At 33.0% G+C, this 18,845-nt stretch overlaps 2 protein-coding genes across 2 annotated transcripts in view; both read right to left on the bottom strand.

Annotated features, from left to right (window-relative positions):
- Positions 1-344: 344 nt before the first annotated feature.
- LOC132736984 (BTB/POZ domain-containing protein 6-B-like) overlaps positions 345-18,845 on the bottom strand; it is a 69,651-nt gene continuing 51,150 nt past the window's right edge. Inside the window, exons 2-3 of the mRNA XM_060724209.1 lie at positions 10,854-11,105; positions 345-1,659 (exon numbers count right to left, since the gene is read on the bottom strand). Of these exons, the coding sequence (XP_060580192.1) occupies positions 639-1,659; positions 10,854-11,105 (1,273 nt within the window). The 3' untranslated portion in view covers positions 345-638. The remainder of the gene's footprint in view (positions 1,660-10,853; positions 11,106-18,845) is intronic.
- On the bottom strand, positions 7,076-8,335 carry LOC132736985 (uncharacterized). Its single transcript, XM_060724210.1, has one exon. The coding sequence runs from the start codon at positions 8,188-8,190 to the stop codon at positions 7,390-7,392; it is 801 nt and encodes a 266-aa protein (XP_060580193.1). The 5' UTR covers positions 8,191-8,335; the 3' UTR covers positions 7,076-7,389.

Genomic DNA, 18,845 nt, shown 5'->3' with positions numbered 1-18,845 from the left:
TTCATTTAGATTGAAAACAAGACTTCCTCGAAGCTTGCTTATTTGCTTGAAAAATTTGCCTAGTATTTCATGCGAGTGTTGTTAGATTTTTCTGGTCTTAAGGTATCATTGATACTACTTTTAGTATTGAGGATTGAATCGCCGTTAGCAGGAACAAGTGGGCGTGAGAAATTACATTGTCCATCATGAACAGACTTAATTAAATTGAGTCTTCAATCCTCAACAATTTGCTTTGTTTTAATGCTCCATCGAATTTTCATAACAATTAATTATTCTTGCGGAAGCAACCCGTCTTTTCGGTTTAATTTGCTTCTTTACTTAAAGCAGACAGTAGGTCTTTCCCGTTCTTTTAAATATATATTTTATATATTATATATTCAATGACTAGCAATTTACATCAATTTCTTCTAACAATTGACAACAACAAACTCCCACATTTATAAATATATAATAGGATGTATGTTTTTACGAAACTTTGCATGAGAAAAAAACTTTAATTTCTTGCTTGTCACTGTTCATAATTTCAAGCCAACTTTGTTGATGTGCAAAATCTTCAAATCAAATGTGCATTCAATATTTACACCATGTTTTGTTCCTTAAAAATTATACAGGTATGTAGAACTAGCAATCTTTTACGTTCAAACGAAGGTGATTGTTTCTAAGCCCTTAGGAATGGCGGTTATTGTTATATCTTGTCCTTTCACGTTTTCCTGTATGTTTGAATTAAATGTGGAATGGTTTGGTTGCTGGAATGCATTGATCATATTTTCGTTGCTTAAATAAAACTGTACACTGATATTGTCAGATATGTCGATCGGATTATCAAAGAAAAGTTTATGTCCATTAGTTTTGTAATCAGCTCTTTGTATACCATTGGTGGCAATCCCTGTTATCTTTCCAACAAACGTTCCAGTGACTGACTTTAATTTTACGGATTTACCGATTGGTTTTACTTGAAATTGATTAGAAAATAATTGATTTTGTCTAGAACGATTGTTATAATCTTGTATATTTAAGTAACAACCTGAGCTCCTACCCATTCGTTGCAGACTATGTTCATACATGTACTGCCCGAGATTGACAGAAATTGGTGCTCCCGGTCTTTCCCCTTGTCTGAATTTCCCCAAAGGTGTCGACCCTTTTGTTGCATTAAATTGATACAACGTCAGTAGCTCTTCGTTGGTTAGTATTCCAGATGGAGTAACGACTCGAGCAAAATCTTCTATAGGTATATTTGGAAATCTTATCTGAAACAAAGCTTCCCCAAGTTGATCGCGCATATTTTGTCCAGATTTAGATTCACCACAATTGTGTTCCGCCCATTTCATTGCTGCTTTAAATACATCAATTTCTTCGCTTGCTAATTCGTCTTGTTTGAGAATATTCAACAATGTTGCGTGCGATAATTCTATAAAACCTGGAGCAGAAAGGACACTTGCTGCGTTATCCATGATGAATGAAAGACATCTCTCTTGAAGAGGATTCATCTGATAAAAGATGGCATGCTCAATTATCTGACAAACATTATTCTCGTCAATGTTGTTTTGAAGAAAGTTGGAGCATTGTTTCACAAGACCAGACAAGTTGTACTTTTTTGCTGCATACAAACAAGGTAAGACATTATTTCCGTCAATCTCTGGCTTGTCGGTGTAGACAAATCTGAAACACACAGAATAAAAATATACATAGAGTACAAACTTAAAAATCTTCCTTTAAAGAACCCAAAGAGCTAGAGATAAGATATTTAGAATGAAACATGTTCTAATGGATGTTTACCAAGTTTGTTCAAATAAAAGCCCTTGGGTCAAAATTGGCCCCGCCCTAGGGGGTCATTGATTTTCCCTATATTGCATATAGTAATTAAAAACTTAAAAATCTTCTTTTAAAAAACCCAAAGAGCTAGAGCTAAGATATTTAGCATGAAACATGTTCTAATGGGTGTCTACGAAGTTTGTTCAAATAAAAGCCCTTGGGTTAAAATTGGCCCAGCCAGGGGGAGGGGGCAAAATTCATTGTTTTTCATTATTTGTGTATAGTAAAAACTTAACATCATGAAACATCTTCTAATGGATGTCTACTAAGTTTGTTCAAATAAAAGCCCTTTGGTTTAAACTGGCCCGCCCTGGGGGCCTATGTACAGGTGAGCGATCCCAAGGCCATCATGGCCCTCTTGTTTTGTCCTGTAATAGTTTCCAAAAAAGTTACTCAATGGCCAATTAACTGAACCATCTTTTGCATCCGTTGCATTTTGGCAATTAGTAAAATATAAGTTATTTAGTATTTTGACTTCCTTTCAAAATAGTACTTAATGTTTACATTTGCTACTTTTATGACAGAGAATTTCAGACCCATCTGAAATGCTTTAAAACCATTATTTAAATCTTATAAAAGTCATGTTTGCCTTTTTAAAGAATGAACATTTGAGCCGCGTCACTTCAAAACCAAATTTATGCGCGCAGTGTGATCAGGATCCATGCTGTTCGCTTACAAACCCTATAACAAGTAGAGAAACTGATAGCGAACAGCATGGATTCTGATCAGACTGCGCGGATCCGCAGGCTGGTCTGGATCCATGCTGGTCGCAAACACATAACGTTGGTTTTGTTGTGATTCGGCTCATTCATTTAATCACTTTTGAGGCATAATGTACCTTTATGTGGAGGAGAAACTAACCTTATACACTTTATGTCTGTATCAGACACTGAAAGTCTGTATAAAACATTAAAGTCTGTATCAAGGATTAATTATCCCCAAAGTTCACATTTTTGTCTTTAATATAAGTCTATGTGTTGGTATTTTACTGATATTAATTACAATCTTACTGTCTTGTACTGGTATTCTTGAATATTTTATACATATTGGATGGAAGTGCACGCAAGGTCTTCCTCCGCCAGCCATATGATCATAAAATTTCCCGTGTTTCTGAAATCCTTACACCAAAATGTTTAGTTATTTTGACATGAAATTTTGTTGCAAAATTCTAACATATGATTTATTATTCCTTATGCTTATTGTAAGCATTTGATTGATTAACCTTGTAGCCACTTTATTGTTAATGAAGATAAATGAGAAAAATTGGCTATTTCAAAGTGACTGCAATATTTTCTTTGTTAAAAAGCAAAAACAGGATATTTTGCATAATTTATATATTGGGAAATTCTTACTTGTAGTTGTTCCTTTAATTGATTAATTACTTTATTTATATTAATCCTTTAAATTAATATGTGTATATTAATATTTGCATTTTTAGTCCCCTACCGGTTTAACCGGAGAGGCTTTAGGTTTACCCTCCGTCCGTCTGTCTGTCCGTCTGTCTGTCAGTCAGTCCGTCCACAAAACTGGATCCCGCGATAACGCAAAATGTACTGAAAATATTTTAATGAAACTTGATATATGGATAGATGGCAGTATGGAGATTATGCACGTCTTTTTTTTCTTCCTATGTTGAAAATTCTGGTTGCTATGGCAACAAATAGCCTGAAAATATGGCAAATTAAACACATAAACTGGATCCCGCGTTAACGCAAAAAGTACTGAAAATATTTTTATGAAACTTGATATATGGATAGATGGCAGTATGGAGATTATGCACGTCTTTTTTTTTCTTCCTATGTGGAAAATTCTGGTTGCTATGGCAACAAATAGCCTGAAAATATGGCAAATTGAACACATAAACTGGATCCCGCGATAACGCAAAAAGTACTGAAAATATTTTTATGAAACTTGATACATGTATATGGATAGATTGCAGTATGGAGATTATGCACGTCTTTTTTTTCTTCCTATGTTGAAAATTCTGGTTGCTATGGCAACAAATAGCCTGAATTTCAAGATTTCTGATTTAAATTTGTCAGCTTTTTCACTATAAGTTCTTTATTTCTTAAGGTGTTTACTTCAAACTTTAAATATAAGTTTCTGGTCATCAACCACATCATATGTGACAAGGTTTACAACTCTAGCACAAAAATTATCAGTATTACCTCCCTTGAACTTAGAATTTTTATGAAAAAAATGTTGTCTTTTTTAAATAACTTCTTTATTTCCTAATGTATCTACTTCAAACTTCATATATATGTTTCTTATTATCACTCAACATTTTTGAGAAGGTTAAATACTCTAGCAAGACTATTTCCAGAATTATGTCCTCCTTGAGAAATTGGTATTTTTCACTCCAACTTCTTCATTCATTAATTATAGGATTTACTTTAAAATCCCAAATCGTAATAAAATGACAAGGTTGTATAAACATAATTTCCTTACTAGGCAGGGAAACATGACACATTACTGTGATATAGACAAACTTAGAACTCAAAAGATTTAAGTTCATTCATGTCATTTATTCACTGGTAAAATTGACTGGCCAATGGCCCATCAGAAAGTTGCTGGGGTTCTAACCGGTAGGGGACTTATGGATTGCTTGCAATACTATGATAATTGTTTGTTATAACTATATTGAATCGTTTATGTTTTTTTCTCTGTGATACTGTTGAAAATGATATGCCGTTTTTGTATCATTTTACATTTTCTTAAACTTAAATATTCCATTTGTTTAAAGAAGGTAATAAATAGTGAATTTTCCAGCTCTTGTTTGTTTGTTATCTATTTATGTGTTACGCCAGGGTCTTTCAAATAGATTCAATTCTATTTGAAAGACCCTGGTTACGTGTAGGTATTTATCATAGTAAAGAAATGTATGCACATTTGTAAGTTCAGTACTTGAAAAGCCTTCCGTGAAGAGCATTTTTTTTGTACTTAACCTGCTCGAATTAAAGTTGACTTACCTGTTCAAGATTGAGGAAACCAAGTAAGAAATGCGCTGCGTCAAATTTCATACAAATGAAGCAATGCGTAGCGATTCTCACAATCTTGAATGTTTACTGTTACAATTATAATAACTTCAAAAATCGCTACTGTTAATTAATGTATGTAACTTCCTGTAACTCTGCCGTCCGTGACGGCGCTTAAAATAGCGGCGACGTTAACATGAAGTGCATGAGAGCTTTTAGCGCCAAAATGTCAACTTTTTTAACTACTTAAATTCTAAAAAAATTAATAATTCTTATAAACCTTTTTCACCAGTATAGAGCTAGGCCAGCTTGAACATCCATTTCAGTCTGACCATACCTTATATACTGTTGTGTATGTCAATATTGAAATCCATAATAAAAAGTTGAATGAACTGTTCCAAATTCAAAGCGACCTCTTATTTGGTTTCAAAATTCTATGTATCTCTTAGCTCCAGCAGGTGAGTTAGTTTTGGACCTTGGTGTTGCTTTAAATTTGTAACACCCGGGATTAGCCAAACTCAGCTTACCTGTTTCGGAGCCAAAGGACCTTAACTGTTTTGGTGCGCCGTAAAACGAAACAATCAGAATTCAAAGCTTGGTAAATCCACTACGTAAATCTAGCAGGTTAAGGGGTAAATTTCATATTAACTTGTTAATTTAGAAAAAAAAACTTTTAGTTAAGTGATAAATTCTTTTGTCATTATTTATCATGTATCTTTCATTTGTGTTTTGTGAACCGTTATTTTCCTGTGCTGCAATTATTTCACGTGCGTTCATACAGTGCCTTGAGTGCACAAGAATGCTATTATATTTTAACGTAATAAGCGGATGCTCTTAGATGGATTTTAATGGTAACATTAATCTTTGCATTTTTACTTACTTTGGTACTGGCGACTGGATATTTACTAGGGTTACGATTAAAGTGTCCATCAAGATTGCACATTGCTTGACTGTTTATTAATAGAATATGTTGACCTCATTTTTATCCTACCTGAACCCAAATTGTTAAGCTGTGGCAACTTGTATAGGACCAGACCAGCCTGCACATTCATGTTCAACATGTATATTGTTGACTGACTGTAATTATATTATAATCTTGATACTCCCAAGGTTGATAATGAACAGTTAAAAAAAATGGAAGGTAGAAAAAGGTGACTCAGCAGATCTACGCTAGGAAAGTCTTAAGTAGAATATAGAGGAAATTATAGAGGAACATTTTGTGCCCCTTAGAAACTGACATTTAAAATAACAAAGATGACACAATTCATTATATATCTGAAGCTGATATGTTTAGACTAACACGCACATTGCAATTGCAGTAATACAGCTGATACAAATGACTACACATATTTGAACTTTTAAAACACTTTCATAAGACTGCCCATGAATGTACAAAGCAATTATCTGCCTTCATGTCAGAGTTACAGCTTAAGTGTGTTTGTCCGTTTTCTCGATGGTTTTAGTACTGTACTATTTAATTTTTTGTACTATACCGTTACAACTTCCTCTGTAGTACAAAGGAGACAGATTGTGTGTCAATGACTGACAATGTAGAATTCTTAAAACCAGACAGTATGAAGGCACGTAAGTGAGTCAATTAAATGAATTCCGCTTATATATGAACATAGACCATGAAATGATGTCTGAATAGAGGGGAACAGAATAGTAAAAGATTTGGAGTTTGCCGCAATGTATAATGACTTAATGCTGATTGGAAATGCCCTTGAATTTAATTCCCCCACAGAACATCATATATAACTTATTTACTTGAAATCAAGTGATTAAGATTGAGTACCACAAAAGTCGCTGCTTGGAGTGTGAGAGATGCTGTACTTCATTTTACAGGCTTACTCAAACCGAGTCTGCCGTTTTCAATTAATTTTACAAGTTGTGTTTAATGCTTCCAAGGTATCACACTTTACCACAATTTTCTCTGAAACTTACTCCTTTGTTTGAAAGTGGAACTTCATTTAGATTGAAAACAAGACTTCCCCGAAGCTTGCTTATTTGCTTGAAAAAATTGTGTAGTATTTCATGCGTGTGTTGTTAGATTTTTCAGGTCTTAAGGTATCATTGATACTACTTTTAGTATTGAGGATTGAATCGCCGTTAGCAGGAACAAGTGGGCGTGAGAAATTACATCGTCCATCATGAACAGACTTAATTAAATTGAGTCTTCAATCCTCAACAATTTGCTTTGTTTTAATGCTCCATCGAATTTTCATAACAATTAATTATTCTTGCGGAAGCAACCCGTCTTTTCGGTTTTATTTGCTTCTTTACTTAAAGCAGACAGTAGGTCTTTCCCGTTCTTTTAAATATATATTTTATATATTATATATTCAATGACTAGCAATTTACATCAATTTCTTCTAACAATTGACAACAACAAACTCCCACATTTATAAATATATACTAGGATGTATGTTTTTACGAAACTTTGCATGAGAAAAACCTTTAATTTCTTGCTTGTCACTGTTCATAATTTCAAGCCAATTTTGTTGATGTGCAAAATCTTCAAATCAAATGTGCATTCAATATTTACACCATGTTTTGTTCCTTAAAAATTATACAGGTATGTAGAACTAGCAATCTTTTACATTCAAACGAAGGTGATTGTTTCTAAGCCCTTAGGAATGGCGGTTATTGTTATATCTTGTCCTTTCACGTTTTCCTGTATGTTTAAATTAAATGTGGAATGGTTTGGTTGCTTGAGTGTATTGATCATATTTTCGTTGCTTAAATAAAACTGTAAACTGATATTGTCAGATATGTCGATCGGATTATCAAAGAAAAGTTCATGTCCATTAGTTTTGTAATCAGCTCTTTGTATACCATTGGTGGCAATCCCTGTTATCTTTCCAACAAACGTACCAGTGACAGCCTTTAATTTTACGGATTTACCGATTGGTTTAACTTGAAATTGATTAGAAAATAATTGATTTTGTCTAGAACGATTGTTATAACCTTGTATATTTAAGTAACAACCTGAGCTCCTACACATTCGTTGCAGATCATACATGTACCGCCCGAGATTGACAGTAATTGGTGCTCCCGGTCTTTCCCCTTGTCTGAATTTCCCCAAAGGTGTCGACCCTTTTGTTGCGTTAAATTGATACAGCGTCACTAGCTCTTCGTTGGTAAGTATTCCAGATGGAGTAACAACTCGCGCAAAATCTTCTATTGGTATATTCGGAAACCTGATCTCGAACAGAGCTTCCCCAAGTTGATCGCGCATATTTTGTCCAGATTTAGAATCACCACAATTGTGTTCCGCCCATTTCATTGCTGCTTTAAATAAATCAATTTCTTCGCTTGCTAATTCGTCTCGTTTGAGAATATTCAACAATGTTGCGTGCGATAGTTCTATAAAACCTGGAGCAGAAAGGACCCTTTGATGCATTATCCATGATGAATGAAAGGCATCTCTCTTGTAGAGGATTCATCTGATAAAAGATGGCATGCTCAATTATCTGACAAACATTGTTCTCATCAATGTTGTTTTGAAGAAAGTCGGAGCATTGTTTGACAAGACCAGCCAAGTTGTACTTTTTTGCTGCATACAAACAAGGTAAGACATTATTTCCGTCAATTTCTGGCTTGTCGGTGTAGACAAATCTAAAATACAGAAAATGAAACTCATTCAATACAAAAAAATAATAATAAATCAATCTTATAAATAAACAAAAAGTAAAATGAATAATATAGATTGTCTATCTCATCGATATTCAAAACAAGAGGGCCATGATGGCCCTGAGGTCGATCACCTGTATATAGCCCCCCCCCCCCCCGGCCAATTTTTTCCCAAGGGCTTTTATTTGTTTATTTGAACAGACTTGGTAGACACCCAAAAGAAGATGTTTCATGCAAAACATCTAAGTTCTAGCTCATTGGGTTTTTTAAAAGAAGATTTTTTAAGTTTTTACTATACACATATAGTTAAAAACAATGACACCCCTCGGGCAGGGCCAGTTTTGACCCCCAGGCTTTTATTTGAACAAACTTTGTAGATATTTACTTAAAGATGTTTCATGCTTAATATCTAAACTCTAGCTATTTGGGTTTTTTCAAAGGAGATTTTTAAGTTTTTGCTATACACATATAAGGAAAATCAATGACCCCCGGGGCGGGGCCAGTTCTGACCCCAGGGCTTTTATTTGAACACACTTGGTAGACACCCATTAGAACATGTCTCATGCTAAATATCTTAGCTCTAGCTCTTTGGGTTCTTTAAAAGCAGATTTTTTAAGTTTTTATTATATGAATATAGGGAAAATCAATGACCCCCTGGGGCGGGCCAATTTTGACCCCATGGCTTTTATTTGAACAAACTTGGTAGACATTCACTAGAAGATGTTTTATGCCAAATATCTAAGCTCTAGCTCTTTGGGTTCATTAAAAGAAGATTTTTTAAGTTTTTACTATAAATTATGCATATAGTGAAAATCAATGACCCCCTGGGGCAGGGCCAATTTTGACCCCAGGGCTTTTATTTGAACAAACTTGGTAGACATTCACTAGAAGATGTTTCATGCCAAATATCTTAGCTCTAGCTCTTTGGGTTCTTTAAAAGAAGATTTTTTAAGTTTTTACTTTATGCATATAGGGAAAATCAATGACCCCCTGGGGCTGGGCCAATTTTGACCCAAGGGCTTTTATTTGAACAAACTTGGTAGACATTCACTAGAAGATGTTTCATGCCAAATATCTAACCTCTAGCTCTTACGGTTCTTTAAAAGAAGATTTTTTAAGTTTTTACTATATGCATACAGGGAAAATCAATGACCTCCGGGGCGGGGCCAATTTTGACCCCAGGGCTTTTATTTGAACAAACTTGGTAGACACTCACTAGAAGATGTTTCATGCCAAATATCTTAGTTCTAGCTCTTACGGTTCTTTAAAAGAAGATTTTTTAAGTTTTTACTATATGCATATAGGGAAAATCAATGACCCCCCGGGGCGGGGCCAATTTTGACCCCAGGGCTTTTATTTGAACAAACTTGGTAGACACTCACTAGAAGATCTTTCATGCCAAATATCTTAGCTCTAGCTCTTTGGGTTCTTTAAAAGAAGATTTTTTAAGTTTTTACTATATTCATATATTATAGGGAAAATCAATGACCCCAAGGGGCGAGGCCAATTTTGACCCAAGGGCTTTTATTTGAACAAACTTGGTAGACACTCACTAGAAGATGTTTCATGCCAATTATCTTAGCTCTAGCTCTTACAGTTCTTTAAAAGAAGATTTCTTAAGTTTTTACTATATGCATATAGAGAAAATCAATGACCCCCCGGGGCGGGGCCAATTTTGACCCCAGGGCTTTTATTTGAACAAACTTGGTAGACACTCACTAGAAGATGTTTCATGCCAAATATCTTAGCTCTAGCTCTTACCGTTCTTTAAAAGAAGATTTCTTAAGTTTTTACAATATGAATATAGGGAAAATCAATGACCCCCGGGGCGGGGCCAATTTTGACCCCAGGGCTTTTATTTGAACAAACTTGGTAGACACTCACTAGAAGATGTTTCATACCAAATATCTTAGTTCTAGCTCTTACGGTTCTTATAAAGAAGATTTTTTAAGTTGTTACTATATGCATATAGGGAAAATCAATGACCCCCTGGGGCGGGGCCAATTTTGACCCCAGGGCTTTTATTTGAACAAACTTGGTAGACACTCATTAGAAGATGTTTCATGCCAAATATCTAAGCTCTAGCTCTTAGGGTTGTTTAAAAGAAGATATTTAAAGATTTTTCTTTCGGTTGCCATGGCAACCAGAGTTCTGCATGTAATTAAATTCTTTGAACAATTTTTAAAGGTGACCACCAATGGAACATTCCTGTGAAGTTTGGATGAAATTGGCTCAGTGGTTTATGAGGAGATGTCATTTAAAGCAAAAGTTTACGGACGGACGACGGACGGACGGACGGACGGACGCCGGACGAAAAGCGATCACAAAAGCTCACCAACCAACATGTTCTCAATTTTTATTCTTTTAAGGTCGTCACAATTGATTATTGCAGATTCAACATCTGTGCATTCAATGGTATTGTGATATATTAACCTTAAAATCGTCTTCATAACGTCAGGTTTGACATCTTTGATTAACACCGTTTCACCTCCTTCTGCAAGAGAACCATAAAACATGGTTTCAAAAACATCACTGCGCATGCTCAGTACAAATTTATGTGCTGGAAATTTTACACTTTTATCGTCGCTGAAGGTAAAGCTTATGTCGGAAAGATGTTCTGAGAAGCAAAGATGTGACACACATTGCGCAACCGTTCTAGATTCCCTCCAGTCATTATCAACTGAACTGAAAGAAAAGGAAAAATATATAGACATTACTAGACATAAATGGTAGGAAAAGTAGTACTTTAAGCGGAATGTATGTACAGATAATAGAAATTGTCTTAAGCAAAAAGTATAACTTTATTTCTTTGAAATATATGTTTTATGTTATATATTAATCTATATCAATTCCTTTTGAATGTTTCGTTTAACATTCTGTAAGTGTCCTCGAAGTGAATACACTAAGCAGTCACAGGGACACAAAAACTTATTTTTATAAAGAAAAAATACTAGTCCATTTATTCAAGATGAATTCTCTCAAATGTCCTTCCTCCCACCCCTTCCCCAAAAAGGAATAAAATATACATTTGTTTGTTTACTAAATATAGATATAAATGCGATGTTACAGAATTAAACGCAATAGAAACCAAAATAAAGTAAGGAAGATCTATAAGACACCTTGTATAATATAAACATTTCAATATAAAATCCCCTATAAAATTGTTTCAAGAAAGAAATCTCCGTTCCTCTGATAAGATGATCGAAAATATTTATGATAAGCAAGCTGCCGTTATGGAAATAATCGGAAACAAAATCAGATCATTTGCGGAGGAACGGAGCGTGCTTTAGCTACTTCAGCTCCCTGCTTTTAGTTGTTGAATATATTTGTTTTTGTAGAACATCGTTTAAAATCAACGTACCTCTCCATTTCTGAATTTGAAGACATTGCAGATGATTCCTTTCCAGAGCCAGTAAGCCATTCTTGACATTTTCCCGACCTGTAAACAAGAGCAAAATTTGAATCAGGAAGAAATGTAGGTTCTAAAAATACATTAACGTTCATTTAAAAAAAAGGATTTCTTCTTTAAAAAACAAAAATTGGGGGGAAAGAAAACAAAAAAAAATTCGGCCCATTTTTACTTTCCTGGGAGAGAGCCTATATAACAAGAATAACAAACTTTAAAGAATTAAAAGTAAAATTTCATGGATATTCATTCATTGGGGAAACGGGTTTTATTACTTTTGATTTTAATTAAATACCTTCTTAAAAATAAAAAGTGGTTTAATTTAGTTCTAACTTTTCATATCAAAAGGTAAAAAACTTGCCTTCTTTGTTATTGTTTATGATCAATAATTTTAAAAGCTAAATAACCCCCACTTAATTTAAAGGGTGCCCGTGGGAAAAAATTATTTTTTACGATTTTTATTTGTAAAAACATTTTTTCCCGCCCAAAACGAAATGTTCAAGAAATAATGAAAATTATAAAAAATTTTTTTAAAATTTATGTTTTTCAAATAAAAGTAAATTTCTAGAAAAAAAAAGACCGCGATATTTATATGTTCGTGAAGTAATACCGGAACACAACTGTATTCTGGCTACTCTGCCATGCCGGATCCGGTTCCGGCTGATTCGGGTAGCCAGAGAAACTGTCCTTCGTGAATACTTGTTGTTTGTTAGCAGTTTATATTCATATGGAAATGTGTTTTTCATGATTTGAATTGACACGAAAAAGAACAAGACTGTGGCGACAGCCGAGGTTAAGGTGACAACGGAGTTAATTTATATCACTAAAAATACCTAGAATGAGATTTTGGCTTAGTAGATCTGAACACATTTGTAATTTAATTTTGGAAGCTGTTAGTCCAGAAAATATGTTTTTAAACGTTTTTAAAACGGCACCTTAACCGTTGCCATCTACTTTGCGTATTACCTGTCAATTATCGACAACCCCCCCCCCCCCGTGAGGCATCAATGAGGGAAATCGGTAGTTCCATATATACGAGAATAACCTGTTTATTTTTAATAAGTAGATACTGCCCATAATAAATGAATGGTAAAATCATTGTATACCCTTTTATGAATATCTCAACATTATATCTTCTACCTTTTATTTAGCCTATTTTTTGTAAATTAAGAAATTGTCGGCTAGGTTGTAGCATAAATAATTCAGCAAAGCGGCAAATCGCTGCTAAAAATATCCATAATGTGTAAATTAATAATGTATTTGTCCCGAAATCTGATAGACATTACATTGCGTTCATAGACTTTTGTACGAATTCAGGAGCTTGCTGTATCGTAGACCTCGTTTTCTAGCAATATCAAAAAAGGAACAGACAACATTTTTTATGAGAACGCCTATATGACTCGTTGTCAGGTGTTCCCTGAAAAATTTCTAAAAAATATTTTTTCGATAGTCTGCGGATGTATCAATAAAAAGATATGAAAAATGTATGTTTAGTGAATGCTTTGAATATATTATTCACCCATGAATTGCGATCAAACAACAGTACTAATAAGCCTAGGACAAAGTATGAAATTTATATTATTTCCCACATTATAATATCCCGTTCTAATTTGAACATCGTACCACGGATCTTTAAGTCTGTCTGGGTCGTTTTTTTGTTCTTTTAAAAATTAATTAACGGAATTCCGTACAGAAATACACAGGCCCGGGACATGGTTTATTAATTAATAATAATGTGATAATAATAACTTTAAAGAAAGTGAAACAATTTAAATTGTTCCATTTTCCCCCACCAGTGCCTCAAATTTTACCGATAGTCAATATGGGTACATGTCGACAATACCAGACGACAATAAACTTCAATGACGTTAGGATTTGAAGAAATTCTGCCAGAAATGTATTATTTAGCGCTTTTTTGGTCAGATTCACTTGTCATAAAATCTTTTTAGAGTTGTTACCCAAAATTTGGGCCCCCTTTGGTGCGATATTTTTGTGTATTATGTAAAATTTGTGGTTAGCGTTAGGTCAGGGTTGAGCGATAACAGCCCGATTTATACCACTCGTTTGCTGCTGAGTCGGACTAACTTTGAATTACTGCATATCTTTTTTAATAATCAAGCAATTTACATGCTGTTTCAAGCACATGAAAGAAAATTAATTTACGGAGGGAAATGTGTCAGTTAGTTTTGTTTGCTCAATCAGCGACTTAATTATCTTCAATTACGTAAACTGGATGGTAAAAAAGTCGCATATAATGTTTGACGTTACGTAATATTTTTTTGAGAAAGATAGAAAAAATCTCAGACACTTTTCCCCAGATATTATAATTATGTTTATATTCCTAATGTTTGATGACAAAAAAAATAAAGAAAATGACTTTGATATGACGATTTGAAATTATAGTTTTTGTTCAATATAACATTTTTGTTTTCAAATATGTTATTTCTTATGAAGATTAGAGACATTAAATACATAATAGATATATAAATAACAATCATTACTAAAATAAGTAGGTTTAAATGACATTTATGACAGTTCCACGAAAATTGTCTGTTTTCGCCTTAATATATATTTTTTTCACAACATATATCACATCAGTTTTGTTTTATAATTTATAACAAGCTTTTATATGGCTACATTAATTTAAGTTTCACAGAACAACAGCATTTGAACATTGACCTACAAATGATAGAGTGACAACCAGTTTATAAATAGTAGAAACCGGTTTTCCGTCAAAGCTAAAGCTTAAGCTAAAAATATCGTCTGCCTAAAATGCAAGTAACGTTAAGAATTTGTTTAAATGAAATGATGCAAAAATGCATGGAAAGTGTGATTAGTTCTCGTTAAATGTATAGAGATATTTTGTGTTTCTAACACTTAATTATCTAATTATAGTTAGAGCTATTAATAGAGTTCGGTTTTTGGAAAACCGATGTGGAAGCTCCTACAAGTTACTTTTCATAATAATCAAAGTTACAATAAATGTATAAATTGATTTTTGCGTAACTTTATGGTTCAAATCAACTGAATAATTTATAAATGCCTTTGACGAAAATGATGTTTCATTTGTTTATTAACCGTAGATTATTTATAAACCTGTCCCTTTAAATAAATTCAAAACTGGGATATAAAACCATATATCTTTATAGGCTATATCACTCGGCCTTTTTTGAAAAAGATAAAAAAACAACAACAGGTTTTGTACGAAATGGCTTTGACCTTCAAATTCATCCGTTTATTTGTTATTTTAACATGACTTGTGATTTGCTCAATATACACAAAGAAAAAAAATATATGAAACGAACGAAACAGAAAGTATATGAGGTATTGAAATAAAATAGATTTGAACTCTTACATGAAAATATTAATTTAATACCACTGACATACGTAAATATAGGTATTTTATGAGATAGTATTTTAACTTTTACGATTATCATCTGAAACAAAAGCATATGGAAAAACACAAACAACCACGAAACAGAAAGTAGTTACATTAAAATAACAAAAAAGTACTACACCAAACAATTACCTCGAATATTGTACTTGTTATGAAATTAACAGCATATCTCTGAGAAATGTATCTTATTTAGCATAAATTTACAAGAAAGATAAAGTAAAATTAGTTACCTTCTTGAGTCAGACATAGCATCTATCGTTTACGAAATTACGTTCAACAATATCTAAATTAAGATTGTAAAGTCATATCTATTTATAGATATAAATAACGAACTTTGTTAAACTGCTTTGGATGGATGTTTATTTGTTTAACTATAATGTTTACAAAATTGAAAATGATGGGAATCGCCGTTTAGACATGAATATAGAAATGATGTTTCATTGCTTGTCTAATTCCTTTATTGTATGTGGTCAAAACATAAAGCAAACACAAATACTTGATTAACGCTAACATTCCGCTCTAGTCAAATTATTCTGACGTACTAAGCTATATTCTGAGATATTTTTGTTCTGGATTAAAATCTTGGAAAGATTGCTCATAAAAATATCTCAATAACTAAATGTGTATAACAATTATAGTTTGACCACAATGCGCTACTTAATTAGTGCATCAAGCGGCAAAAATAATTAGCTTACTTGCGTAAAAACAAATTTATTGCTACATATAACATTAAAAATTGATGTTTGTAAAAATTTCTGATTCATGCATTCAAAAAATTTAAGGTTTTTAAATTTTCTATACTCCGTCCCCTGCTTTGCTTTGAAAGGACTATAACTGCCCTTTCCCCATTTTGGGAAATTTGATGTGAAATAAAAAAAACTCCCCGGAAAAAAAGCATTTTTTAAATTTTTAAAAATTAAAAGTAAAAGTTTGGGAAAAAAACAAATGTACTCTTTTTAAAATCCTTCTCTAATAAAAATAAAATTATGTAAAATTTGAAAGTTCCCGGGTTTTATAGGGAAAGGCCCTTAAGACTTACGGGTTTCCCTTCATTGAAAATTGGTATTTGCCCTTTTTGTCGAAAAAGTAACCAAACAAAATGGCATTTCCCCGGGGCCCGGATTTCCTTTTTTGCCCCCCCTTTTATTAAAAAAAGGTTTTCCCTTAAAAACCCTTTTCCAAATTTTGTTATCTTGATATTAAAAATTATTCGCCTTTGATTGAGCTTTAAGGCAGGCGGTGTACAAGTAGAACTGTTCAAATCATGTTTATTGTATTTATCGCCGTCCAGGAACAGGAGGTTAAGGTGTCAACGGAGTCAATTATTACTAAAAATACCTAGAATGAGATTTTTGCTTAGAGATCTGAACACGATTTGTAATTTAATTTTGGAAGCAGTTTGTCCAGAAACTATGATTTTAACGCTTTCAAAACGGCACCTTTACCGTTTTGCATCTACTTTCGTGTTACGTGTTACCTGTCAAATTAAAATCGACAACGCCCCCCCCCCTCGTGAGGCATCAAATGAGGGAAATGCGGTAGTTCCATTTATACGGGAATAACGCTGTTTATTTTTAATAAGTAGATACTGCCCGTAATAAGTTAATCATTAAATCACTGTATATCTTTCATGAATATCTCAAAATTATAATTATATCTTCTACCTTTTATTTAGCCTTGGTTTTATAAATTAAGAAATTGTCAGCTAGGTTGTAGCATAAATAATTCAGCATAGCGGCAAATTGCTGCTAAAGTATCCAGAATGTGTAAGATAATAATGTATTTGTCCCGTAATCTGATATACATTACATTGCGTTCATAGACTTTTGTACGAATTCAGGAGCTTGCTGTAGAGTCGACCTCGTTTTCTAACAATGTCAAAAGAAACAGACAACATTTTTAATGAGAACGCCTATATGACTCGATAGTCTGCGGATGTATCAATAAAAAGATATGAAAATATATGTTTAGTGATGCTTTGAATATATTATTCACCAATGAATTGCGATCGAACACAGTACTAATAAGCCTGTGACAAAGTATGCAATTTATTGTATTTCCCAAAAGAAACTTAATCATTTATAATATCCGTTCTAACTTGAACATCGTACCACGGACTTTAAGTCTGTCTGGAGCTCAGTTTTTTCGTTCCTTTAAATAAATTTAAACCGAAATTCCGTACACGAATACACAGGCCGAGTGACACTGGTATAATATATACCAATGATGATAATAATAAACTTTAAAAAGTGAAAAAATTAAATGTGTTCCATTTCCCCCCCCGAGTGCCTCAAATTTTACCGATAATTACGTGACATGTGCGACAGATACCAGACGGACGGTAAATAACGTTAGGATTTGAAGAAATTTCTGCCATAAAATGATATAATTTAGCAGCTTTTTAATTTGTCAGATGTCACTTGGTCATAAAAATCTTTTTAGAGTATGTTACCGCAATTTGAGACCCCTTTTGGTGCGATAATTGTGTGTTATGTAATAATTTTGCGTGAAGCGTAGGGGTCTGAGCGATAACACTTCGTTTACTGCGGGTCGGACTCACTTTGAATCTGCATATCCTTTTTAATAATCTAGCAATTTACATGCTGTTTCAAGCACATGCAAGAAAATTAATTTACGGAGGGAAATGTGTCAGTTAGTTTTGTTCGCCCAATCAGCGACTTAATTATCTTCAATTACATAAAATGGATGGTAAAAAAGTCGCATATAATGTTTGTCGTTACGTAATATATTTTTGAGAAAGATAGAAAAAATCTGAGACACTTCTCCCCAGATATTTTAATTATGTTTATATTCCTAAAGTTTGATGACAAAAAAAAAAAGAAATTGACTTTGATATGACGATTTAAAATGATAGTTTTTGTTCAATATAACATTTTTTTTTCAAATAATTTAGTTTATTATCTGAATCAAAAACATGGAAAAAACACAAACAACCACGAAACAGAAAGTAGCTACATTAAAATAATGATAATATACGGTACTTGTTTATCGAAAATACTGAAGTTTAACATTTCTCTTTTAAGACCACCAATTTGACTTGTATAAAATATTTTTATGAGTGTTTTCATAATCTTGTTATCAAGTCTGAAATAAATGATAAAACGGGACAATTGAATGAAAAGGTATAGTTTTGTTTATTGCTCTTTTTGTTGGAAATTACTGAAAACCAGATATATGTATTAACACGCTCCAAAATGTTTCGTGTCATTTGGTATATAATGCTAGCAGCACTTTTCGGTAAAACAAAAGTTATTGTTTATAAAGCGCAAATCATCATTCGATAAGACTTGTAAAATAGAATTATGTTTCCAAAATAATCCTTGTTAAAAAGAATGCTAATAAAACAACAACAAAAACAAAAAAAAACCTTTTAACAATAGACATTCATAAATAAAAAGTATATCTCGAAAAAAGTATGAAAGTGTGCTAAAACTTTCTGTATGCAAGTATGAAATGGAAAGAAAATGATGAATATACAAGAAAAAAATTTAATGGTACAAACAGTAGCATGATGTAATATATGTAAGAACACACGCTGACTAAGAAAACTGTCAAAAAGTAAATGTGAAAGAATACCTTTTTAAATTATCCAAACTCTGAA

The sequence above is a fragment of the Ruditapes philippinarum genome, unplaced genomic scaffold (assembly GCF_026571515.1).
Source record: "Ruditapes philippinarum isolate M1 unplaced genomic scaffold, ASM2657151v2 ctg1404_1_1_1_1, whole genome shotgun sequence".
Lineage (NCBI taxonomy): Eukaryota > Metazoa > Mollusca > Bivalvia > Venerida > Veneridae > Ruditapes > Ruditapes philippinarum.
Note: the sequence above shows the minus strand (reverse complement) of the source record. Positions and strands in the feature narration are given on the sequence as shown.

Excerpts from the sequence above, each read along its gene's own strand:
- LOC132736985 (XM_060724210.1), bottom strand. The coding sequence starts at position 8,190 with ATGCATCAAAGGGTCCTTTCTGCTCCAGGTTTTATAGAACTATCGCAC.